Source organism: Carassius auratus, unplaced genomic scaffold (genome assembly GCF_003368295.1).
Source record: "Carassius auratus strain Wakin unplaced genomic scaffold, ASM336829v1 scaf_tig00027103, whole genome shotgun sequence".
Classification (NCBI taxonomy): Eukaryota; Metazoa; Chordata; class Actinopteri; order Cypriniformes; family Cyprinidae; genus Carassius; species Carassius auratus.
In genome coordinates this window covers 296825-324332 of record NW_020525567.1, presented here as the reverse complement: position 1 = coordinate 324332, position 27508 = coordinate 296825, and the positions used below count along the sequence as shown (strand labels likewise).

Genomic DNA, 27508 nt, shown 5'->3' with positions numbered 1-27508 from the left:
CATATTTCATAATTAAAATAATAAATACAAAATGTTAAATTCATACAATTTATGCTAATTTAAATATGATAATTAATAATGCATATCATTATATAACCCTTAAATAAATTAGGATAATTTATTTTCATGTATTATTAAGTGTATTGTCTCAGATTAAATCAATAATGAAAAAAAAAATCAATATCAACATCATGACATTTAACAGTAATAATAACTTAATTTGTAAAATTGTAAAATTACTTTTTACAAATAATATTTTAATAAAAAAAAAATCTTGATGGTTTAAATTTTTACATGCAGCTATTGTTGTAATAAATGCATAAACAAGATGCATTGTAGGAATAATTTTAGTGCATTTTAATAATTTGTGAAATCAGTGCAAACATCGCAGCACAGGGCTGGTAAATTTTTATAACGCTTATTATTTATATTTCTACATTCATTTCAAAAGCAAATGAACACAGAGTACTTCATGAAAGTGACAGCAAAATATAAAAATCAATTATTAATCCCTTAAGTGCATTCTTCAAACAGTAACAAGTTAAACTTATCAGGACTGGTGCAATTCAAATGTATTTCCATTTACAATCAAACAAACACCAGGTTATGAGCAGAAAACCAGAAACCAAAACTCAGTCCTGTCCAAAACACTCGGCAGTCTTTTAGACCTCAAGAGTTAAATCAAACACATGGTTCATTCATACCACATTAAAGTGCTAATTAACATACTGGTTAATGAAGAACAGTCAGAGATATATGAGTGAGTACTAGTTTAAGTCAGTTAGTGTGCTGGTTAAGTCTAAATGCACTCTGTGTCTATGGGTTTGTTCCTCTAAAGTTACACATTCAAGCCGTTTTAGTGCTTTTAGACTGAAATCCCACCAAAGACCCCCCCAAAACCACCGGACCTTGGGTTTGGGGTCTCAGAAGAAGGTTAACTGTGCGTTAAAACATTAACAATCTTTAACCTACGAGAAGATACCAGTGTTTTCAGCATCCAATAACATGACCCGCCACTCAAACGCTCCCAAAAAGAGTTTAGATTAACTCTGCGTGAGCCAATGATATTTCTGTTCTTCTGTTTGACGCTTCGCTCCGGATGTGAGTGACATCATTTCCTGTCTAAACCACTTTCCCATTCTCTCTGACCTGGAAAAAAAAAGAAAAAAGAAAGACATTTTAAAATAAATAAAAATATTTTAACACGATTAAAAAGATGCATGACACATTACAATATATTACTATATGATTATTTATATGACAATATATTACTATATGATTATTTATATGACAATATATTACTATATGATTATTTATATGACAATATATTACTATATGATTATTTATATGACAATATATTACTATATGATTATTTATAGGAAACTTAAATATTTATATTGTGTTACATTTTGTAACATTACAAACAAACAAACAAAAAGTAATATTGTATTTTATATATATACATTTTAATTAATATAAAAAATGTCTTAAATGTACATATTTTAATTTCAAAATGAAATATTATATTTAGTAATGATTATAATTATTAGCACACAATATTTGTTTAGCACACTTTAAATTATTTTACAGTTTTCCTAAATAATTTTAATTTTACAGTGAAATAATAATATTTTTATATAATAATAATAATAATAATAATAATAATAATAATAAAAACATTAACTCTTCGAGCATTTATGTAGGCCTGTCATGAGACAGACATAACTATTATTATTGTAATTTTAGGTGTAAAATAAAATTATTATATTATTTTTCCTAACTTTTTTTACACAGAAGAACTACAAAAGTAATATTTTGTATTTTTTTATTTCATATTCTTTTAAAAGTATTTTTTATTTTTATGTTTGTTTTATTTATTGATAATAATAATAACAATCATTATTAATTTATAGCCATAAAATCACAATCTTTTAGCTATACAATTGAAGTCTAAAATAAAAACAGCAGCCTCACATTCTTTTAAATGCATTTTAAATCATAGTTTTAGCAGAAAAACTGCACTTTGATATTGTCCCCGAGTCGTGCAGCTCTAGATCAATGTGAAAATGCCAGAAATGGACCGTAGTGTTGCATTTAACCATTTAAAAACTGATGTAACCGTGCTCTGTACATCGCAGGACGAATAAGTGTCCTGGTTTCATATATAGTACTGCTTTCTAGGGTATTTCTGAAGCACTGGATAAATCCGCTAAATCCTGTGAGGCGAGACGCTTTAAATCTGCAGCACACTCACCACATCAGAGAGAGACTCGACCGGATCCAGGGTCAGGAGAGACAGAGCCGAGTCCATCAGCTGTTCTGTCACACACACACACACACACACACACAGCATCACAATCATTTCAGTTTATAGTACGAGTGCATTGGTGCTGGCCACGTTTTCAGTGTTGCTGGATTTCAAACTAAAACTAAAATATTAATAATAATTAAAAAAAAAAGTTACTAGAAATAAACAAAATGTTACCTGAAAATAAATAAAATAATAAATCACTAAGTTGCCAATACAACATTCTCTAATTTTCATTTAGTTTAACATAAAAAAAATAAGAAAAACTGAATTAAAAATAAATGGCAGAAAGTGACAAACACACAAATAAATTAATAAAACCTAAAAATGTAAAAATATTTTATATATATATATATATATATATATATATATATATATATATATATATATATATATATATATATATATAAAAATGGGGAAAATAATTATCAAAATCTTAATAAAACCCAATATAAATAACACTTGTCTGGAATTTTTTATTTTACTTTATGTAAAATAAAATGTATTTTAATATTATTTTTCCTTAAATACCCATTTTTTTATTTCACATTGAACATTTCAATAGTAATTTTAATTGTTATTAAATACTACTACTAATAACAATCATCATTACAAACTTTGATTTGAAAATCGGACCAAGGGAAAAAAACTACAATCCCTTGAAGCATTGCGAATTACGGAATTAAAAACGAACAAATATTAATTTAAAGATGTTGATGTTTTAAGTTTGTTACAGAATATGATACAAGTATTCTGACAGCAAAGCGATATTGACTCGATGACATCATTCGCAGGAGTGGGCGGAGCTTTCCGGCTCAAACTTCCCGTACAGCATTATGGGTAATGTAGTTTTCCACCACAAATTCAGGTTTTAAACAATTAAAAATGTTGAAATACCGCAGTCTGACAAAAGCATATACTTGGAGTGCACAGTAATTCTGTTAATGTTAAAACTAAAATGCATGGAGGTTTAACAACTCTCGCGCTCTTTGGTCAGGGATGCATGAGGAACATAACACATTCAAGCGATGTTCACGCACCGTTTCCTCTGTGAGAGCAGCTTTCGCTGTGTTCGACGGGTTGCTTCTCGTCCGGTTCTGCCGACGCTTCACTTCCTTCAGGGAGCGGATTGAGTCGGTCTTCTTCCACAGAGCCGTTCTGGAGCTGTGAAGCTGTTTCTGTGCCATCCGTATCACTGTTCTCTGAGAAGCTGGCCTTGAGAACGGACGACGAAACACTTCTGTTGTGGTCTGCGACAGACGCACGTGGCTTTGTGTTTTCATCATCAGTCTCTGGATTGACGCGCTCCACTTCAGGAGCACAAAGAGCGTCCAGTTCCTCTAAAAACTCCTGCAAACTGCTCTCTGGGTGCACCTGATAGAAACCAGCCAACAGGTGTATATATATATATATATATATATATAACCTCAAACTTGAACGGGTTTGAGTGAATCTCACATAAACCTCATGAGATTATCTCCAAAAATCTAAATCTAAATTAATAATAAGCCTATATTTGGGACTATTAATATATTATATCTTGCTTATATATGTATTCATAAAAATGAAGCACATTTTTATCTTAAATGTCATTCAACTTCATGAAAACATATTTAGAAGTCAACCTAAAATCTGAATAAAAAATTCTAAATGAAACAGAATTTGAAGCCTATGTTTATGAATATAATTATAATTTATTGTGAAAATATTTAGCACATTTTTTATCCCAAACCGGAGTGAATTTCATGAAAACATGTCTAGAAGTTACCTCCCCCTCAAAAATAAATAAATAAAAATCTAGATAAGACCAAATTTAAAGCCTATATTTAGGACTATTAATATATTATATTGTGCATATATATATTTATAAAAATGAAGCACATATTTATCTCAAATGTCTTGCAACTTCATGAAAACATATTTAGAAGTTACCCTAAAATAAGAATAAAAAATTATTAATAAAACAGAATTTGAAGCCTATATTTATGACTATTACTATAATTTATTGTGAAATTATTTTCAGAAAAATTAAGCACATTTTCATCCCAAAATGTATTATTTCTGAGCGAGTTTCATGAAAAAGTGTCTAGAAATTATCCTGAAAATCAAAATATAAAAATATAAATAGGGCAGAATTTGAAGTTTATATTTAGGACTATTAATACATTTTATTGTGATTATATATATATATATAATATTATATATAAGTTAAAAATAAGACATAATTAGAAATCTATATTTATGACTATTATTATATTTTTTTCTGAAATTATTTTAATAAAAAACAAGCACATTTTCGTCCCAAACCTGAGTAAGTTTCGTGAAAACATGTCCAGACGTGACCCCAAAAACCTAAATAAAACATCTAAATGAGACTGAATTTAAAGTCTATATTTAAAACTATTATTATATTTTATTACATAACTACTTTCATGAAAATTCAGCACATTTTCGTCCCAAATTCTAATTAAAGTAATAATAATAACTCACCTTCAGATGCTCCTCCTGCTCTTTAGCATCCCACCTATCAGGAAAAAACCAAAACAATTATTAGCAATTAGCTCTTAATTATCAAACAGTATTTAGATATATTAATTTATCCATTAAAATAGTAATTGTAAAAAATATATATATTGTTATTTAATTCAGTGAAAAAATGTGTTACTTTCAGTTGGTGATCTTAGATGCCATTATTAATAAAGTCTTTAATTAAATATATACATTTAATGCTTGATATCTTCTATAATAGCATCAGTCTGTGTGTAATGAGTAAATGAACATGCATTAACTGTATAATAAGGAGCTCATAATTAGCAGAGGTCATGTGATCAGAAGCGTTAATGAGAGCGGAAACGCTCAAAACCGTAAACTGCTCTGAAAGCATTTCCCAGCATCCTCTGAATGGGGCTGAATGTATGCTATAATGGCTTTGTGAGCAGTTTGAGGTCAGTTTACCTCCTGGCTCGACCCGTCAGACGCTCTTTACCCTTGGCTTTACTGCCCACCACTGGAACACACTTCCTCTTCCTGTCCGACGCCTGCTGTCCACCTAAAGAAAAACACACAACACACAATATGATTTGATGAACTCTCTGTTAATAACACAGAGCTACGGTGACTGCATCATTTCAGATTTGTATATACTGTTGATATAATATTTTAATATAATATTGTTTAATTTAATATTGATTAATTTATATATAATTTAATATTTTATATATAAGCTTTTAAAGTTTTTAAAATTTTGGTTTTCTGTATTTTTTATTTAGTATTTTATTTTATTAAGTAATTTTTCTATATAATAAATATTTTTACATTTATCATTTTATATTTAATTACATTTTATTTATATATAATTTAATATAATATTATTTAATGTTAATTTATTTATTTATAATTTAATATTTGTATATATAAGCTTTTAAAGAAAAAATGAGCTCAAATTTTAATTTAATATTTTTGTTCAATATTTGTAATTTAGTATTTTTATATTTGTTTTTATATACAATATTTTATGTAAGCTTCCAATTAAGTAAATTTAATAAAGTAAACAAGTACACATTTTTATATACATTTACCATTTTATATTTAATAAAATAAAATGTATATATAATTTAATATAATATTGTTTAATGTTAATTAATTTATATATAATTTAAAATGTTCATATACAAGCTTTCAAAGAAAATTCTACTCAAATTTTAATTTAATATTTTTATGTTCTATATTATTAATTTAATATTTATATATACTTTTTCTATATATATTGTAATATTTTATATAAGCTTCCAATGAAGTAAATTTCATAAAGTAAATAAGAATTTTATATTAAATATTTGTAAATTCAGCATTTTATATTTAATTAATTTATATTTATAATCAAATATTTTATGTAAGTTCCCAATATTAATTTGGCTTAAATTTGTACTTAATATTTTCATATATATATTTTTTATATTGAATATGTTTAAATGCAATATGTTTTATCTTTAATTAATGTACAATGTAATATTTTATATAAGCTGTGAGTAAACGCATTTTATAAAAAGCATTTTATATTTAATTATATTTATATGTAATTTAATATATTTTATATATGTTTCCGATATTAATTTGTGAAAATATTTAGCACATTTTTATCACACACACACACACACACGTACACATGCACACACTAAAGCTTTAACTAAAATTAAAATGAAAACAGAAAATACAATGTTTTATTTATACATATCTTCTTTTTAAGTGTTTAATTTCTAATATCAATACAACTTTAATGCAAATTTGAACACCCAAGCATTAAAGTTACTGCTAATGAAGATTTGGACGGTCCATGCTTTATTTTTTAGTCCGAATGATCACAAGTTTTTACGTTTTACGCACCTCTGGATCCTTCTGCTCTCGAATTTCCTCTCCTAGTGTTTCGACCTCCTATAAATCAAACATAATTAATACAGATGCAAAATACAATCCACACAGAAAGCACAACATAAATATAAATATAGTTAATATGCTCACCTCTGTTTGATGCTCCTTCATGTTCCTTCTCAGGGAACCTACAGATAACATCAGAACAAACACACAGACGCAGATCAACATTAACACAAGCTGTTTCTGTCCAGAAGATCAGTCACTCGTCAAAATCTTAAACATGAAATAGAGTTGAAAAGGGATACCAACTGTGCAAAACCCTTAAAATGTTTTGATATTATTACATTTCATCGATCTGTATCTGCCCCTCTTCGAAAATCAAAACAGGAAAAGCTACTGGAAAAAAGATGAAAATAAAAGAAAAGAAAGAAAAAATTGATTTTTTTTCAGGAAATTTTAAAGAAATAAAAAATTAATAAATAACAACCTGGATAAAGAAAATTAAGCTTATTTTGGGACCAATAAGATTTCCTTGTAGTGCTTTCTTAAAGACAAATATATATATATATATATATATATATATATATATATATAGTAATTTAGTAATTTTTATTTTGTAAATATAATTTAGTATATTTATACTATTAAATATATTTTATTTAAATTAATAATATTAGATTATTATTATTGTTAAAACTAATATTAGATGTTTTGTATATATTTAATAATAAACAACTTATATTTTAAGTAAAATTGTATTTCTAATTTAAATATAATTTATTTATATTATTTCTCATTTATATTTTTAACTTAAATACAGAGATATAAATTATCAAAATTATAATTTAAAAAAAAATGTATAATATACATTTTTAAATATATATATATAATTTTTTTTTTTTATTATAATAATTTTTTATTTCTTGATTTTGGAGTAAAACATGATCTAGAAGTACAGGGATGATATACGACTGTGACGTGATTGTTCTGTTCTCGAGTGTTTTTCTATCTTCAGCCTCCCACAAAACGATCATCCCTGAAGCGTCTCGCGGCTCCGAACGATCTCTAGTCCTTCAAACCGTCCCAAATAAGGCAAGGCATTCAAAGCATCCTAAAAATAACCCCCTTTCCCGTCCACTCAATAGTGCTCACAGGGGAGAAACCCATCTGAGACACGGAAGACTCCCAGACTTTTATTGACATTTGACCTGAAGCTTGTTTGTGGTTCGTCATGTTCAGGTTTGATGATGATGACATCATTATACACAGAAAACACCAGAGATCCACAGAAGCCTTACTCTGTGAAAACCCTTCCATATAACTAGAAACTAATTACCACTAAAGACTTTCAATGCTTAATTCTTTTCATTTTTGACATCTCAGTTCAGGTAAGCTGCTGACGATAGGCCTGACATGTCAACTTCTGGCTCGACCAATCACGGGAGTTTGGGGCGGAGCTACATATTATTATGCAAATCCATTAGGTGGTAATCTTAGAGAAGATATTAGACATAAAATTACAGAGTAAAACAGCACAAAACAGCATTAAATACCCATTTTACTTTCAGAATGTAATATATGAGTATTTAAAATATTTAGTAAAAATAAGCTTGGTTGGTAAAAGTCAGCAAATGTTATTTAAAGAGGTGAAATATTTTTTTTTATATCTGTGTTTTCAGTTTTAAACTTTTCTGATCTGTTGATTGAATTAAATTTTAATAAGCAAAAAAGATGTTTAATCAATTTATTTCATAAAGCTTAAGCAATATAATAATTACAAATATTTTAGTAAAACTGCCTTATGATATGTTGCATTTTATTTTATTATTATTATTATTATTATTTAGCATTTTGTGTTTTATGATTTAATGCGAATTTATTATCAAAAATGGTGGTCATCATATGAACAGACAAAACTAACAATTTAATTAATCTTTTGAAAACAAATTAAAATAAAATGTAATAAAATTTCTTTACTTTTTTTGGAAAATAATCATTAAAATAATTAATTAAATTAATTAAATGTTTATGAAAAACTGATATTCCTTTAAAATTATAAATATAAAATGTGTTTAATAAACTGTATTATTATTATCATCATTAATAATAATAATAATAATAATGACCATATTATTATTAAAGAAGTGAATACTGTACAATAGTGAAATATTTCCGTCATAATTTCTTCAAGTTAAACCACTATATCAGATTGGGAACACAAATGATTAAAATAAACCAAATTCATTTTAATTTCATGCTGACTTATAAAAAAATATTTACAAATAATAAAAAAAAATCAAGTAAAAAACATTGTACTGAATTTCTGCCACAAACGCATGACAAAGACTATGTGGCTTTTCCAGAATGACCTTTAACTCTAATAAAGTTTGATTCAATTCCTTAAATTAAAGTCATCATGTCTCATGAGCATCTGACCCCAAATCCGCCTCGCTTTTACAAGAGACGTGATTCAGAAACATTCCCAGAACAGAAGCATGTATATAAGAGGTTTCGATACGAGTCTCTGTTTTTCTAGTTCTTCTGTATCAGCTCGTGTTTATTCGTGAAGCTTTAACAGTCTTCAGAGCGTAAACACGGAGCTTTTATCACCTCTGTCACATTAAACAGGAGTCATTTACGAACCCTTCTGCATCCTGCTCCCAAAACATCTGTCAGAGTGAGATATTAAACTCAGATCTGAATTGTGCATCGCCACGTTTTCCCAATGGCCATGCTTCTTTTGCATGATTATCATAATGTGATATTACTGCTGCAAATTTAGACAATTACAAAAAAATTACTATATTAATATAGTACAGCTCCAGTATCTATTTTGATATTGTTTTAGGCTACTTTTTAGGTAGAAACATTGGCAAAAATGAGAATATTGCATGAAAAAGAGAACAAAATCATCGCTTCCTGGGAAAACTCAACACAAATTATCAATAAAAATAGAAATTGTTGTAAAAAATATGTACCATATTTTATATAGAGTATATAGAGTATAAGTCGCATCAGTCCAAAAATACGTCATGATGAGGAAAAAAAAAAAACATATATAAGTCACACTGGACTATAAGTCGCATTCATTTAGACCCAAGAGGAAACATTACCGTCTCCAGCCACCAGAGGGCGCTCTATGTGTTCAGTGTAGACTACAGGAGAACTAAGCAGCATAGAGCGCCCTCTGGCGGCTGGAGATGGTAATGTGAACACTTGGTTCATTTCTCTTGGTTCATGTCAAATTAATTTTGACAAATAAGTCACACCTGACTATAAGTCGCAGGACCAGCCAAACTATGAAATAAAGTGCGACTTATAGTCCGGAAAATACAGTATATATTTTTGAATTGCATGTAAAATTGTGTGTTAATTAATAAACACAATAACTGTGTTTTTATATTAATCATCAATAAATCCAAATAGTTTCAGTGTTTTTTTTAACTAACTGAATATTGTTTGCCCCACAGCTAATCATATATATAATCATAACCATAATCATTTTCATGCTTTTTAATTAAAGTAATTATTGTCACTGTGAACAGATTTATGCACATTTTAAGCAATTTGAATAAACACAGTTCATAAATATGATTATTTAAATAAAATCAAATAAATTAACTATTTTCATGTTTTATTTAAAAATAATAATTTAAACTATAGCATTTTTATTTTAGTGCAGAAATCTGATCTGTTTAATAAATGCCTGACTGGTTTAGTTGATAAGTTTTCTTTTGTTTAATGTTAATATCATTTAATACAAATTGGAGGGAATTTTATATGCAATTCTAATACATTAATCTTAAATCAAGGCCTAAATATTTTAAATCTGTGGCTTTTTTCCCACATAACAAATGACGACCGCTTCAATTTAGCAAACATATATATTTTTTTAATTTAATATTTGATGCACATTTCAACTTTTTAAATGTAATATCCTAAATTTTGCACAAAAAATGCATGGATGGAAATATAAGTAATGACTTAATTAATAACTTTATTAAAGTGTAAATCTTCATTTTCACCGAAATTAAAATTCTTGGCTGAAAACCAAAAATTTATTTTAATAATTATTGATTGCACTTTATTTTAAGCTGTCCTTGCTACTGTGTAATTATACAAACAAGCACTGAGTAATATTAATTCACATTTATTTACTATATGCTTAGGACGAGGGTTTGGCTTGAATGTTATTATGCATAATTAATTGTTATTATTAATAGTAAGTGCATGTAATAAAGACACCTTCAAATAAAGCGTTACTTTATTACATTATCATATAAAAATAATATTAACACATTAACACAATATTAACTCTAATTCGGATAATTTTGAGCCTAAAAAATAACAAAAAAAAAGGGAAAAAATGTCTATTATTTTTCTGGTAATCTATGAATAATTTTATCCAGAATCAATGAAGACATGATTTGAACACATGAACCTACAGACAGACAATAATGATGCCATTAGGACTCAAACAGCTGGGATTTATGTATGCATGAGTGCACAAACCAAAGAAGAAATCAGGCTTACATCAGCTCGGTCTTCTCCATGTCCCAGGCTCTCCTCCACTGGCCTTCAGCGGTCTTGTGTCGAGCCACACGCTCGCGGTCGATCTCCTCGCGCTCCTTCTTCCACCGCAGATACTCCAGCTGCTCTTCTTGGGATGAGACCAGGCTCAGGTCAGCGATGGCCTCTGTGACCTAAAGAGAGTCGAATACAGTGAAGAGCATTCGGAGATGTGACCCTGGACCACGAAACCAGTCAAGAGGAGCAGGAATTAAGCTGAATAAATCATCTCTCCATTGATGCATGGTTTGTTATGATCGGTCAATATTTGTCTGAGATGCAACTATTTGAAAATCTGGGGTGCAAAAAAATCTAAATATTGAGAAAATCATCTTTTAAGGTGTTCACATGAATTCTTAGCAATGCATTTTAATAATCAGAAATCACAACCCTCTGATTTCAGACATCAAGCATCAAAACGTTGAATGCAGCTTTCAATTTGGTCTTTTTTTCACATATTATATTTGGATAAATATCAGTGAAATATCATTCAAAGAATCATAATACAACATTAAAAGGATCACAATCCAGCTGCCAAATACTGAACTCTTTGCTATTCTTTAAAACGCTAGATTTGTCAAAAAGATATCATTTAAAATATGATTAAAATTCGAATTATTTTTTATATTTTAATAGGTACAGGTCAGAATAAGCATGCTGTTTAATTTTTGCATAACACTAAATGACGATGAGACATCTTATATTTGCACAAAAGTTATTTGAAACAATAAAGTAGACACTTTACTTATATTTAATATGCTTTCTATGTAAACTCCCAGTCAAGCGTTTTTGAACAGAACGATTTTTTATTTTTATTTTTTTAAAGAAGTCTCTTCTGTTCACCAAGCCTACATTTATTTTACCCGAAATACAGAAAAGGCAGTAATATTGTAAAATATTTTAATATTTTAAATAACATTTGAATATAACATGTTTTTGATCGGCAAATCAGTATAAGAGAATGATTTCTGAAGGATCATGTGACACTGGAGTAATGATGCTGAAAATACAGCTGTGCTTCACAGAAATAAATTATAGTTTAACACATATTCAAATATAAAGCAGTTATGTTACATAGTAAAAATATTTATATAATATATAATATATAATAAATGCAGGCTTGTTGAGCAGAAGAAACTTCTTAAAAGAAAAACATAAAAAAAGTACATAAAAAAAGAGTGTTAGTGTACATTAAATATTTTTTGTGAATTTAATTTAATGTGGAAACCAAAATGGGATATCGCATAAGCACATAACATACACCACAAAGAGATGCACATTAAATATTCATAATTTGCGTTTATTATTATTAAACCTACTTTTGCTTTTTTTTTTATAGCAAAATGCATTTTCTACATGGCAGGTAAAAGGGTTTAATGCTCCATCTATATTTCAGTACAAAGGTTAATGTTTTGGATGTTGGTATAAACAATCTGCTTTGATTTCTGCACAGAAACACTGCCCTCGTGTGGATAAACGCAAGCAGTGCACTGGCTGTAGTGACGTCATGATCGCAGCTGGTGCCTAGAAAACGTCAATCAGGAAAAGAATCCAATCAGATCAAACAGTGATGAATCAGGACGCTGTTATTAGAGAAAAGTATGTTTAACTCCCTGTGACGTGTGATTGTGTAGCTCTGTCCATTCACAGTTCAGGATCTTTAATGATAAATACACGAAAAAACACTGAATTAACTACATTATGATGAACACTCAAACCCGTTTAGAAATTATGGGATAAAATATAGCAGTTCTTAATTCTTATGCCTATGCAAATAATAAATAACAATAATCAATACAATTAAAAACACTTTATGCAAACTATATGGCATTTCAGTTAAATCAGACAGATTTCAACATAGACAGACAGGTTGTGTTATAGAGGGTTATTATAGTTAATAATAAACAACAACAATAATAATAATAATGAAAATAACAATAATAATAATTAAATAATAATAAATAATAATAAATAATAATTTAATCTACTTGCCAGGAGTTTTATTTTATGTACTAAAATAATTACAACTGAAATAATGTGTGTGTAATCATATGTGTGTGCGCTACTGACAGAAAAAAAATTATATCAATATTTCCTGGGATTTTATCGTTTTTGCCGAGTGTTTTTTTTTTTGTGCTATGATTTTTTCCAATTATGGGCATTTTAACCTTTATAAAACATTTCTTTTTTCTAAAAGTGTCCATTTTAAGTCCAAAATTCGTACTTTAATCAGTCATTTTGAATAGTTAAACATTTGGGCTGTTTACAAGCAAATTTAATCAACAACAATATTCATCTTTGCAATGCAGAGGAAACAGAAGCTGCATCTGAAGTGGCTTTTCCATGTATTTACACACTGTTTAATGCAACATGAATGCATTAACCTGAAGTTAAAATGCATGATGTTTAAATATTGTAAGTTTGTAATAGTAGGGCACCATGAGTTATTTTGTATCAACCCCATCTGAGTAATTAATAAAGTGCATTATTTATGCACAGTTCAGATATCAGATGACTGATTTTTAATCTGAGTGTGTTTTCTGTAAAGATAACAGGCTTGTACTAATAGAGGAATGTTTATTCGTAAAGGCTGGACATTATGGAGCTTGATCTCTTGTAGCTCCGCCCTCTTCCCTCGGAGCACCAGCTCATTTGCATTTAAAGGGGAAGACATGAAAAGTATGCGTTTTGCATAATAATGCAAAATAATTTTGGAATCATTTTTGTTGGCAAAATCAGGCAATATGGTCTCTAAAACATAACTGTCTTGTTTATTAAACTGTTGTAAAAAAATCTATATCACACTTGATTGTCACTTGTAATCATGCTGATTTTAGGAGAAAAAACTAATTATGAATTCATATTAATAGACCGATTCATACAGTTCAGTCACTTTCTGAAAATGTTACAATACACACTTTAAATTTGCATTTAATTAAAATTTGCTTTAACTATTACAAACTGATTAAAATCTATTCATTTTTTTTGTTAATATAAATAAAACTAAAGAAAAATAAAATAAAGATATTAAAAACTTTAAACAAAAATTTGAAAATGACAATAAGTCGTGGGGCTAAAATTACTTAATAAATATAATGATATAAATATAAATTAAAACTGAACTGAAATATAAAAAAGGACAGAAAAACATTATAAAAATGACTAATATTTTATTTATTGTTAAAACTATTATAAAATCGAAACGAACTGAAAATGTGAAATGCTGCCCTATTAAGTTCTAAAATTGTACAAAAAATTTAATTCAATTTAAGAATTTCTAAATAATTACTAAATCTAAAATTAAAATAAAAACTGAAAAGAAAAAAAAACACTAATTAAAAATCTTAATAAATGCTATAATAGTGTTTGATTAATGCTAAAATCTCTGTGTTTGAGCTCATATGATGGAGACGCTGCTGCTGCTGAGAATCCGTCTGTGTAAGAGTGTGTGTGCTCCTCGGCTCGGACACACAATGGACTGCATTATACAGCAGCAGCCGCCTCACAGACAGTTCAGCCCCGCCGGGTGTAAACACATCTGTGCACGCCCCGACTCTCTCACAGACAGGACGCTGAACTTCTGCGATCGGGACGCTTTGAATTAGTACTTTCTGCTGAATTGGTATTTTAGATTTTCAATAACAAAGTTATTAAGTTGTCATTTTTATTAGTTTTAGGGGGAATTTTGTTATGTCTATATAGTGTGATTTTTTTATTTACTACAGATTTAGTTTTTAAATAAAATGTTTTTAATATTTCAAGTTTATAAAAAAAAAAATATTCAGCAAGGACACATTTAATTGATCAAAAAAGACAGTAAATGCATGTATAATGTATGTATAATGTAATTTTTTTAAATATATATTTTATTTTAGTTCAGTTTCATTTCAGTTTTTATTTATTTATTTTTAAACAAATACTACTTTTATTCATCATGGATGCATTGAAAATTACATCCAAAGTGACATCCAAAGACATTTGTTATATAATTTCACATAAACCCTATTCAATTTAACTTTCTATTCATCAAAGACTCCTGAAATATAAAATGCATCATCGTTTTCACAAACATATTACTATTTTCATCACTGCTAATAAATCGGAAATGTTTCTTGAGCAGCAAATCAGTCTATTATCATGATTTCTGAAGATCATGTGACACTGAAGACTGGAGGAATGATGCTGAAAATACAGCTCTATAATCACCAGAATAAATTTCATTTGAACAGATATTCACACAGAATACAGGTATTTGGAATTGAAATAATATTTAGCAATTTTTACAGTATTTTTGATCAAATAAACAGAAAAGACTCCTTTTAAAAACTTCTCTCCAACCCCAAACTTGTGAACAGCAGTGTAAAGCAGGTAACTAAGCGATCATGTGACGTCAGGTGTGTGCGAGCCCTGATGAACGATCTTATGATCAATCTGAAGTGATTCGAGCACCTCTGCTCACCTGCGTGACTCTCTTTATCGACTCTTTTTCTCGAGTGATGTTGGACTCCAGCTTTTCTTCAGCGCACGACTTCAGGTTTCTGTCCTTTCGTTCACCAAACACCCTCTTCCCCTGAAACAACAGGATTAAACCGCACTCAAATCATGCTTTAATGTTTCTGGATGCGTTCACAGTTGGGCTGCAAAAATTATTGCATTATTGCATCATTGCATGATGATTGTGCTTTAAAATTTGATTTTCTTTTACACCTCACTGCACAATTTCGACAAAAATAGTGTGATTATATACCAGTATAACTATAACGATAATAACTGTTATTCATTTTATTATGATGGTTATTATTACTAATTAAAAATATTAAACAAAATAAGAAATAATTACTGTGTCAACTAGTTAAAATAATAATAATAAAAAAAATTAATTAAAAAAAACTAAATTTAATAAGTTTAATATTTTATATTACTTACATTTGATTTTAAGTAAGGATTTTTCTTTCTTTTTTTTAAATAAAAATAAACTTTAATAGAAATAAATTAAAATATTCCATATTTTTACCATATATTTTTCAATATATGAACACAGATTTTCATAAAACAAAATCTAATAAAACACTTTTTTTTTTATCAAATTAAAATTAAAACTTAAACTAAAAAATTTAAATAACAAAAATTAAAAATACAAAAAAAAAAAGTGTCCCTGATGAAAAATAATGTAAAAATAATTTTATTTTACAATACAACTAAATGTGTAAAATGACAATACTAATATTTATGGTCCAATCAATTAAATTTTTTTTTCTTTTTTTAAATTTTTTTAATGCTAAATTAAACCTCTTGAGTCTTGAGGTTATATTTGTAGCAATATCCAAAAACACATTGCACATTGCACATTGTTAAAATTATAGATTTTTCTTTTATGCCAAAAATCATTAGGATATTAAGTAAAGATCATGTTCCATGAAGATATTTAGTAAAGCTCCTATTGTAAATATATCAAAAATTAATTTTTGATCAGTAATATGTATTGCTAAGAACAAGATCTTCTCATTAATTAAATATTTTTGCTCCCTCAGATTCCAGATTTTCAGATAGTTGTATCTCAGACAGATATTACCCGATAATAACAAACCATACATCAATGGAAAGATGATTTATTCAGCTTTCAGAAGATTTAGAAATCTCAATTTTGAAAAAAGAACTGTTATGTTGAGCTAGTTTATAAGCGCTCGTCATGACCAGTTTGACTTCACATGTAAGGTCTGAATGGAGTCTCTAATAACTTTAGTCCGGTTGAGTCTCACCGTGATGTTTCCTGATGTTGTGACGAGCAGCTGTCGTCTCTTTCCTCTCCCGGCGCTGAAGACGCTCGACCCCGGATCCTTCTCCTTCTCTCCGTGTCCCGAGCGATCCGTCACCACACGCCGATCCTGAACTCAAACATTTACACACAACACTGAAAACCTTTACACATATCTTTTTTTCTGACTCCGACGTCCCCCGGTTAGTATCTTAAATCTATTTTATTTTAGATCAAGTGTTAGAAATGTAGTTGTGTTTTCATCATTTTATCAGGCTTGTGTTTTTCTAGTAATTACAAGAAAATAACTTTTTAATATTTTTTTATAATATCTTTTCAAAGTAAGAGTTTTTCATGGTTCTAGACTAGTTTTAGTTATAAATCTGCTGTCCACAAAAACATTTGAAGGCCCTGTGACTTTTCCATTTGTTTATGATTTACTGGATAAGGATTTATGATTTATTTATTATTATTATTTAAATATACATAGGTTTGAGAATCCTGGTCGTTCAAATTCTTTTTTTAAATAAATAAATAAAAATGAAAATAATAAAAAAATAATCAGTTGCTGAAGGGGTGAATTAATTTAAATATCATTTTTCTAGTTGTTTTGTCTTATTTTAAACGTTTTTAATATATCTCGAGGTTTCAGACGTCGAGTCGAATTTATTTTAATAAATAAATAAATGTTCACTTTATAAAACAGAGATTGTTTCAAAGCAGCAATAATCAGGAAAACACTCGCCAATTATGAACCAAATTTTATTTCAGCTGTAAAACAGATGATAAAAGTCTTTTTTCAGCTCAATTCAGTTCAATGTTGATTCAGTTCAGTTCAATAACATGTCAAAATATCGCTTATTGATAAAATGTCACCTTTAATCACTTTGAATGCGAATGTAGTTGCATCTAATGAAGCGTGTTTGTGTTTTAAAGCCGCTCACGTTGGAGGATTTGTTGATGGTGATGGTCAGATCATCAGGCTTCCCCTTCCTGCTGTGGAGTGGCATCACTTCCTGTTCCGCCCGCTTTTTATCCTCCTCCACTTCCTGCAGAACATCATAACACTCCGCAAGGCCCATACACAAAAAGTGCTTTTTTATGGGATCGCTGACCTTTTACCATTTTATTTCTTTCACAATAAATACCTAAAATGATTTCTGAATGGCGTTCCGTGACTTTAAATGTTTTAGTTTGCAAATTTGAATTAATCGAGCGTGTTTTCTGACAGATTTTAAATGTGAGAGTACAAGGTTTTCACCTGGTAGCGTTTCATAAGTGCTTCGTTTTTCTTCCGTAAGGCCTCGATCTTTTTATCCAGCTCTGCGTCCTTGTGTTCCTTCTTCTTCATCATCATCATCATCATTTCTGTGGGACACTGAACAGTTTTTGAACATGTCAAGATCACAGAAAAAGGAGAATTACACAAAATATGGCTGCATTTATGTTACATAAAATGTTAGAGACCCAGAAGAAAACGTTCAGGACTGAAACTCAAATACAATGTTTGCATGTTTCTTTACCATCGCGCACATGGACGTGCCATTATTAGCATCAGCTGCTACGAACCGCAACATGAGCTCAGCGCATTAAACTCTTCATGCTATCAGCTGTTTCAAGACGTCTGACCTTCACACGTGAGCACAGCTTCAAAGTCTGCCACTCAGAACACATCCAATAACCCCAGGATCTTGAGTATAATATATAATAATAATAATATTTGTATTTTACATTTTTTTTTATAAACTGTTAAATTGTATGATGTTCATGATTTCAATTAATTAGACATGCTTTTTGATGAAAAAAATAATAAATAAAAATATTTTGACCATTAATTAATAAAATTATCCACAATAAAATAAAGAATGAAAAAAAAAAAAAACAGAAAAAAGAAGAAGAAAAAAAAAACAGTAACAAATAAACTGGGGGGGATATTAATCCAGAAAAAAAAAGCAAGAGCAAAAAAAAAAAAAAAACTTGAATCCAGCTAAATTAAACCTGGGAAAAAAATGGAATCAATATTTTTTTTAAGAAAAAAATAATAAGGGCACTTTTATTTTAAAAATGTCTACAAATTGACAGGGCAAAAAAAAAAAAAAAAAAAGAAAAAAAAAAGAAAATCCCAAAACTTTTTTCTCAGTTTTTTCTGGATTCCATTTTTTTTTTTTTTTTTGGTTTTGCGTTATTTATATATATATATATATATATATATATATATATATATATACACACACACACACAAAACCAGAAACATTTTTAAATAAAAAAACTGGAATCCAGAAAAAAATGAAATAAAAAAGAAAACCAGGAAAAATTCAAACGAAAAAATACAATAAAATAATAATAATAATTGGGCATTTGTGGAAAAAATAAAGCAGATATCAGAGGGGTCTAAATTTACAAATGAATGCATTTCTAACATCACAATCCTGTTTAAATGCATTAGGCTCATATTTAGGCCTTTCTGCTTTACTCCTGAAGCTCGGCCTGAGCGTGTGACGCAGAAAGAGAGAACGAACACTTCTCCACAGCTGAAGAGAAACGTTTAGCACAGCATCCTATTCACTACACGTCAGGAAAAGCAGAATCTGTGGATGTTTCTGAGAAAATGAAAGCCAGTGATCCTCCCACACAGAGTAAATCTGGATCTGAAGAGGCTTGCAGAGATCTGAGAGAGAACAGAGTCAGCTCAGTTCAGTCCAAGGATGCTTTCATCCCTGCAAACTAGCGCTGGGCGATAAAACATAACGATATGTGTGCAACGATACAATCAGAAGCCTTTTCCACCTACAAATCACATCATTTACCATGCATTTACTGCTACACCATGGTAAAGTGGAAGAAATGTGATCATGTTATTAATGTAGACATGTATTAAAAGAGTATAATTACAGTATTTCTTTGATTAAGCTATAGCATTTGTGCATTTAAACTAATCAGACTACTGTTTTTCATACAAATACCTAGAAACCATACATTTTTACCACGGTATTGAGGTTTTAACTGTGGTTTCTAAATGCATGCTACAATGGAAGACCAATGGTTCATTTTAATAAGCCTCAAACAGTCAGAATAATTCAATTTCACCATAGAAAAATGAGGTGGTTTTATATATACAGTACAGACCAAAAGTTTGGAAACATTACTATTTTTAATGTTTTTGACAGAAGTTTCTTCTGCTCATCAAGCCTGCATTTATTTGATCAAAAATACAGAAAAAACTGTAATATTGTGAAATATTATTACAATTTAAAATAATTGTTTTTAAATTTATTATACTTTAAATTATCATTTATTTCTGTGATGCAAAGCTGATTTTTAGGATCATTGTCACATGATCCTTTAGAAATCATTCTAATATGATGATTCATGATCAAAGTTGGAAACAGTTCTGATGCTTAATATTTTTTCAGAACATTTGATACTTTTTTAGGATACTTTGATGAATAAAAAAGAAGCTATGTTTTTAAAATATAAATATTTTGTAATAACAATATACACTACTGGTCAGTAATTTGGGGTCAGTAATTTTTTTTCTTTCTTTTTTTAAATAAAATCAATACTTTTATTCAGCAAGGATGTGTTAAATTGATAAAAAGTGATAGTAAAGAAAATATATTATTATATATTTTTTTTAAATAAATGCAGTTCTTTTGAACTTTTTATTGATCAAATATATTAGACAGCAGAACTGTTTCCAACACTCATAATAAATCAGAATATCAGAATGATTTCTAAATGATCATGTGATCGACTGATGTTACATGTGACACTGAAGCTGGAGGAATGATGCTGAAAATTCAGCTTTGCATCACAGGAATAAATTATTTTTCTAAAGTATATTCAAATAGAAAACTATTATTTTAAGTTGTAATAATATTTCACAATATTACAGTTTTTTTCTGTATTTTTGATCAAATAATTGCAGGCTTGATGAGCAGAGCAAACTTCTGTCAAAAACATTAAAAATATTAATGCTTCCAAACTTTTGGTCTGTACTGTATGTGTATATTATATTTTTCACAGATGTTCTTGTTTTTGATAATGCACATAAATTACAAGTAACTTAAGTTACTATTGTTAAATATGCATTTTTAAAAGACAAAAAATGCACTATTATTAATATCTCTGCAAACTGTGCTGAAGTTATTCATCGTCAAATTCAGGAACACAAACCTGCTTCGTGACTTAAAACAATATCAATACAGAAACATTGAAATATCTGCAGAAAGGAGTTCACTTCACCAATCAAAATGCAGTTCTCCTCCACAATCTCCTTCAGAAATGTCCATGTTATGTTGTCACAACCATGAGCTCATTAACATATCCCCACATATATTTACATAGTAACACCCACTCATTATTCAGCAGCTCGGCCTTCTGTGATAAACAGAAATAGAGAGAGTTCGCCAAATCAAAGAAGAGAAGTTAATTCCTTATCTCAGTGTAATAAACAGATCTACATTCATTGCACTGTGATTGTTTAAAGAGAGACTGACCGAATAAGTCCTGCTTCAGACGACACCAAACATCTTAACTTTGTTAGGATTCCCAGCATTCCTGTTTCACTAAACCGTGTGACCGGACCGAGAGGTCTGGGTGAAAAAACACGCAGACTAATAATTCACATGTTGCTAAAAAACATATTTGCAAACAACAAGTTTGACTTTCTCTCCTCTGTGGAACACGAAAGCCAAAAATGGTTTTTAGAAACGTAGCATTGCATCAGTGTCTCTTCAGTGGATGCTCTGCAGTGAATGGGTGCCGTCAGAATGAGAGTCTGATAAAAACATCACAATAATCTATAATAACGCTTCCTCCAGTGAAAAAGTGCATCTCTTGTTGTCTCTCACATCAAAATCCAGACACACATTAGTTTAGATCTGTTTAATCGCTGCTTGATCTGTGCAGATTTCTCTCCTGATTCAGACCAGAACACTTTTTCACTGGAGGAAGTGTTATTATGGATTCATATTTGAGTTATAAACATCTTAATGCTGGATGTGTTTCAGGTTTTGTCTTCTCCAGATGTTCACTGAGTGCTGTGGATTATTGTGATGTTTTTATCAGACTCTCATTCTGACGGCACCCATTCACTGCTAAGATACCCAATGCAATGCTACATTTCTCTAAATCTGATGAAGAAACAATCTCAGATGGTCTGAAGGCGAGTCAGCAAATTTCCATTTTCGTGTCAACTTCAACAAAATCTCTTTCTGTGTTCAACGCACGATAAAGGATCGTTTGAAAGGAACATTTTGAGAAGTGCGCAGAGAACTCACAGAGACTTTCGGTTGTCAGGGGACCAAAACAAACACACGGAGGAAAATCCAGCGCAATACGAGCCAGCGTGAATCATCAGTGCTGCAAAAGGACAGGGAACATTCCAGCCGCCGCTTCCCACTCATCCGAACGGATCACATGTCAAAAAGCCCAACACAGCGGCTCTAACGCTCAGCTGACGGACGCTCTCGTGTCTAAACCGAGGCCTCGTTCTTCAGCTTTGATCCAGCGACCATCCTCATCCTCAGACTGCTGGAAAAGGAAAGATGTGTACAAAAGAGTGAGAAAAAGCAAGTGGAGGAATGAGAATCAGTGGCACTCACAGCTCTGTTCATGTCAGAAGGGAAATCTGGGATCCTTCCAAGCGGCAGGCAGCCGACGCGGCTCGGGGAAGAAGCGCATGGAGTCCCGGATCATGCCTTGATTACAAAAACACCAGCTGGGCTGCGAGCCAAGATCTCTGAATGCAAAGAAAAGCCCTACTGCTGCTCGCCCGTACGGCGCAGTCTCTCTCTCTCTCTCTCTCTAAGCTCTCACTCATAGTTAAAATTACCCCTCACTCGCCCACCCCACCCACGTCTGCTGTCAGACCCCTGAGGAACTCCACAAATCAGTACATTTTTATTATTGCAGAACTTCAAGAAATACATTTTGAAATCAAGACTGTTTTTTTTTCAACTATGGGTGCATTTACCTCTTTTTGAGAAACTGCCTCAATAGTCAATTTAAAGGAACAGTTTGTTCAAAAACGCACTCACACTCATGCTGTTGCTTAATAGGAAAGGGTTAAAACAAGGGTTGGAAGGATAATCGCATCATAAAAAAAGCTAAATAAATGAAAATGATAAATTGTAATAAAATAAAATACTTCTAAAAAGATTATAAAAATGATAAATAGTGAATAAATAAATTATAAAACTAAATAGCAATTAATTAAATAATACAAATGCTATATAAATAAACAAAGAATAAATGAAAAATAAATTCTAAACACTTTCAAAAAATTGATTAAATCATAAAAATGCAGTATAAATAAATTAAGAATAAATACAAAACAATTGTAAATTAAACACTTTCTAAAAATGAGGAATTGATCAAATCATAAAATGTAAAATAAATAAACATATATATAAATATATGTTTATTTATTTTACAAATAAATACAAATGTATTTTATTAATTTATTAAATAAAAATGTTAAGCAACGAAATGATGGAGTAATGATGCTGAAAATACAGCTTTGATCACAGAAATAAATTATATTTTAAAGTATATTAAAAAAGAAAACCAGTATTTTAAATAGTAATAATACTTCACAATATTACCGTTTTTTTTTTTTTTTTGGTCAAATAAATGCAGTCGTGATGAACAGAAGACACTTATAAAAAATGTTTAAAAAAAAAGGTAAAAATCTAGCCTATATATAGACTGGGAAAAATAGTTTTTGTTGCATATCAAACTTGTTTACAACTGAGCAGACAAACACAGTGTATTTGAAGTATTTTACTTACATGTGAATGATTAAAACATTTACACTTGCTCAAAAAAAAAAAAAAATGTAATTGTATTTTTAAATATCTTAAATATCTGAAACGCTTAATCTGAGACAGGGGTGGTTCTAGGGTGAGTGGAGATCCGGGGCTTAGCCCAGAAAAATCCATGTATGTGACTTTTTATTTTAATAAATCAGAAAGATTTACCTTGTTTAAAATTTACAAAAACAATAAAAACAAAAACAAATTTAAAATATTTTATTTAAAGTATTGAGGAAAATACGTTTGCTTTTTGCAAACAAAAATTAAGAATTGCAAAACAAATGAAACAGCGCGGAAGCAATGATTTTGCAATACAGATTTTCCATGGTCATATCTATTAATTTATTTGCAACGCTGCTTTTATTTTGCTCGTCAGTCTAGTTTGAGCTTGCGATACCATTTTTCCTTTGCGCTTCACTTTTCTGCACGTCTCTCTTTGTGGCTCTGTTTTGACGTGGGGGCGGAGTCAATTGACGGGGGCGTGTTCAACATGCCTCCATGGAAGTGACGTCATCGGCCCGAGAGGCAGCTCACTCAGGGCCGTCGCCAGAACAAACCAAATGGGGGGGCATTTAATTTTCATAGGGGGGCACACTTTTTTTGATGATCTGAGACAGACCATAACAACAACCCATATTAGGCTATAACTAAAATAGACCACAATAGTCTTGTTTTGTTCAATTATTCAAATAAAATACTTCACCGTATGATCTCAACGTCTCTACTACGGCGTGCGCACTATTGAACACTCGACATGTGGGAAGCAGAATGCTGCATCAGCTTGACACTATATTCAAGCCAGTCACGAGTCTGATACCATGAAGACACAAAGGAGCGATTTTTATTATTATACAAGCGAGCAGGGTATCGCTGTAAAATGATCTGATTCGGTCCTTCATTTCCAAGATCATCAATGGCCTGCAGCTTTGGCCCAGTCACAGCCAGAGCGACGGCAATCACGTCATCACTAGTAGTAGGCCCATTCATAATTAGACCCGCTGCTCTGTCTACGCTGTGAACTTGTGTCTCATTAGACAAATTCTCCAATCCTACCATCTCATTAGCTCCAGAGTCGTCTCCACACACGTTGGTGTTGGTCAAAGTCGTCTTTTCACCGACGAATCTTTAAACCACTTTCTTATATACTGTAGCTTTTCTGTACAAAACCGCCAAAAATTTATTCTGAGATCGCATGCAATGCGCAGCTCAGCTGCACAAAGGAATTGCGTATAAACAATACAATACTGTATGCTTAACTAAATGAACTGCATGATTTATATACATATACATATACTTATACAAAAACTGCATATTGTAATTTGAATTAATAAAACTACTAACACAAAAATAACATATTGAAAGGTCTGCTGCTGGAGACTTGCCATTGGCTGTTGTATTTGAATAATTAATAAGGTATGTCTTTGCAAGGTTTGGGTGCTGTTTTGGGATGTTTTAACAGTCATTTATGAATAATTATATTTAAAATTATGTTCGGTGTAATAATGCGTTGAATAATGAATTGTCTGGATCATTTCTGAAGGTAATGTGTTATGCATTTCTAGTGTTACCGTTGTAGTGATTACTGTTCCTGTGAGCCAAGTTCTGCTGAAAACAACGTCAATATCGCAATGATCTAAATCAATAACATATAATATCAAACGTCTAATGCAAGTTGGGTTAAGTGTTCTGTGCGTTACGTTTAGGGGGGCACAAAATGTCATTTGGGGGGGCACTGCCCCCCGATGTCCCCCCTTGACGACGGGCCTGAGCTCACTGATCCAGGTCCTGTCATGATGAGCAGAGACTTTCGAGTGGATTGTTTATTTTTATTCAGTAGCATTAAAACATTCATGTTTTCGTTTTATTTACTTTATTAACAAATGTATGTGTATTAGCAGCGTTTGCTCAAGTTAAAGAAGTTGTTAACATGAACATCTGCTGTTTATTTCTCTCCATGTGCACACTTTTATAGCATTATGTGTATTGGATCGCAAATCATTTGATTCAGTTCGGAAGTTCGTAGAGGAAACGCGAATCATTTATGTCAATTTGGGGATCGCGAATCATTTGAGTCAGTTCGGGAGTTCGTAGCGGGATCGCAAATCACTTGAGTCAGTTTAGGGATCGCGAATCATTTGAGTCAGTTCGGGAGTTCGTAGCGGGATCGCAAATCACTTGAGTCAGTTTAGGGATCGCGAATCATTTGAGTCAGTTCGGGAGTTCGTAGCGGGATCGCAAATCACTTGAGTCAGTTTAGGGATCGCGAATCATTTGAATCAGTTCGGGAGTTCGTAGCGGGATCGCGAATCATTTGAGTCAGTTTGGGGATCGCAAATCATTTGAATCAGTTCGGGAGTTCGTAGCGGGATCGCAAATCACTTGAGTCAGTTTAGGGATCGCGAATCATTTGAATCAGTTCGGGAGTTCGTAGCGGGATCGCGAATCATTTGAGTCAGTTTGGGGATCGCAAATCATTTGAATCAGTTCGGGAGTTCGTAGAGGAAACGCGAATCATTTATGTCAATTTGGGGATCGCGAATCATTTGAATAAGTTCGGGAGTTCGTAGCGGGATCGCGAATCACTTGAGTCAATTTAGGGATCGCAAGTCATTTGAAGCAGTTTGGGAGTTGGAGCGGGATCGCGAATCATTTGAGTCAGTTCAAGAGTTCGTAGCGGGATCACGAATCATTTGAGTCAGTTTGAGGATCGCGAATCATTTGAGTCAGTTCGGGAGTTCGTAGCGGGATCGCGAATAATTTGAATAAATAAATCACAAAAATAAAATCACAAAATTGAATGACAAAAATAAATAAATAAATAATTGGCTTAAAACCAATATTTTTCATAAATCATACTTTTTTTAATATGGTCCCATGTTATTTATTTGAAAAACTTGGGGGGAATTTATTTATATATTTATTTATGTATTTGTTCCAGTGTCCTTATATAACTAGTAAATGCTTTGGCCAAAAATAAAAATAAAAACTAGCATTACTTGGTCACTTTTATAAAAACACAGGTTCAACTTAATGTGAATGTATTAACATGTACAAACAATACATTTATTACATTGTTTATTATTCTTTGTTAATGTTGGTTAAGGAAAATACAGTCATTCATGTTAATCCACAGTGTATTAACTAATGTTAGCAAGCACAGCGTTGGATTTTAATGATGCATTAGTAGACTAGGCTAAATGTACGAAGATTAATAAATGACATAGAAGTTTTGTTCACACTTAGTAAATGTTAACTAAAGTAATGCTAAAATATGAACCTTAATCTAATCTGTTACCAGTGTTTTATATGGCACAGTGGTACTATCACTCATAATTACTATAATAATAAAAATAGGATTTGGCTTAACATATTAATTGACAATAATGGGCAATTAAACACTCACCCTAATTTTCTTACGTTATATGTTTTTTTTTGTTGTTGTTGTTGTTGGTTTTTGTTTTTTTCAGTAAACCAAAAATAACGTTAATAAAAAAAATAAAGCCCTTCATTTAGTCTTCTGAGCAACACCATTATATCTCATTGACGTCGATTTGACGTCATGCATTTACATCTACAAGTGCATTCTAGAGGACGTTTCCTATCAGATGTCTAATAGACGTTTAGAAAATGTCTTTAAGATGGTAGGTGTGAAGAGGACCTAAAAAAAACATACTTGAGTAAAAGTAT

General features: G+C 30.5%; 1 protein-coding gene across 5 annotated transcripts; it reads right to left on the bottom strand.

Moving 5' to 3' along the window:
- Positions 1 to 373: 373 nt before the first annotated feature.
- On the bottom strand, positions 374 to 22807 carry LOC113079046 (coiled-coil domain-containing protein 9B-like). 5 transcript variants are annotated; one of them, XM_026251229.1, is made up of 13 exons: positions 22610 to 22807; positions 18265 to 18381; positions 17948 to 18052; positions 17008 to 17133; positions 15708 to 15818; positions 11213 to 11382; positions 6827 to 6864; positions 6692 to 6739; positions 5264 to 5357; positions 4799 to 4832; positions 3349 to 3682; positions 2255 to 2319; positions 374 to 1149 (listed from the first exon to the last, which is right to left on the bottom strand). In XM_026251229.1, the coding sequence occupies exons 1-13, from the start codon at positions 22619 to 22621 to the stop codon at positions 1123 to 1125; spliced, it is 1281 nt and encodes a 426-aa protein (XP_026107014.1). In that variant the 5' UTR covers positions 22622 to 22807; the 3' UTR covers positions 374 to 1122. The 5 variants fall into 5 exon arrangements, with proteins under 5 accessions (XP_026107014.1, XP_026107018.1, XP_026107016.1 ...); XM_026251233.1 differs by having other exon boundaries at positions 2255 to 2314; XM_026251231.1 differs by having other exon boundaries at positions 18265 to 18371.
- Between the last annotated feature and the right edge of the window lie 4701 nt (positions 22808 to 27508).

What these genes read in the sequence shown, in the direction of transcription:
- LOC113079046 (XM_026251229.1), bottom strand. An exon ending in CCATCAACAAATCCTCCAAC is followed by an intron (nt 17,134 to 17,947) that starts GTGAGCGGCTTT and finishes GTTTGAGTTCAG; the next exon opens with GATCGGCGTGTGGTGACGGA. An exon ending in ATGGAGAAGACCGAGCTGAT is followed by an intron (nt 6,865 to 11,212) that starts GTAAGCCTGATT and finishes TGTTATCTGTAG; the next exon opens with GTTCCCTGAGAAGGAACATG.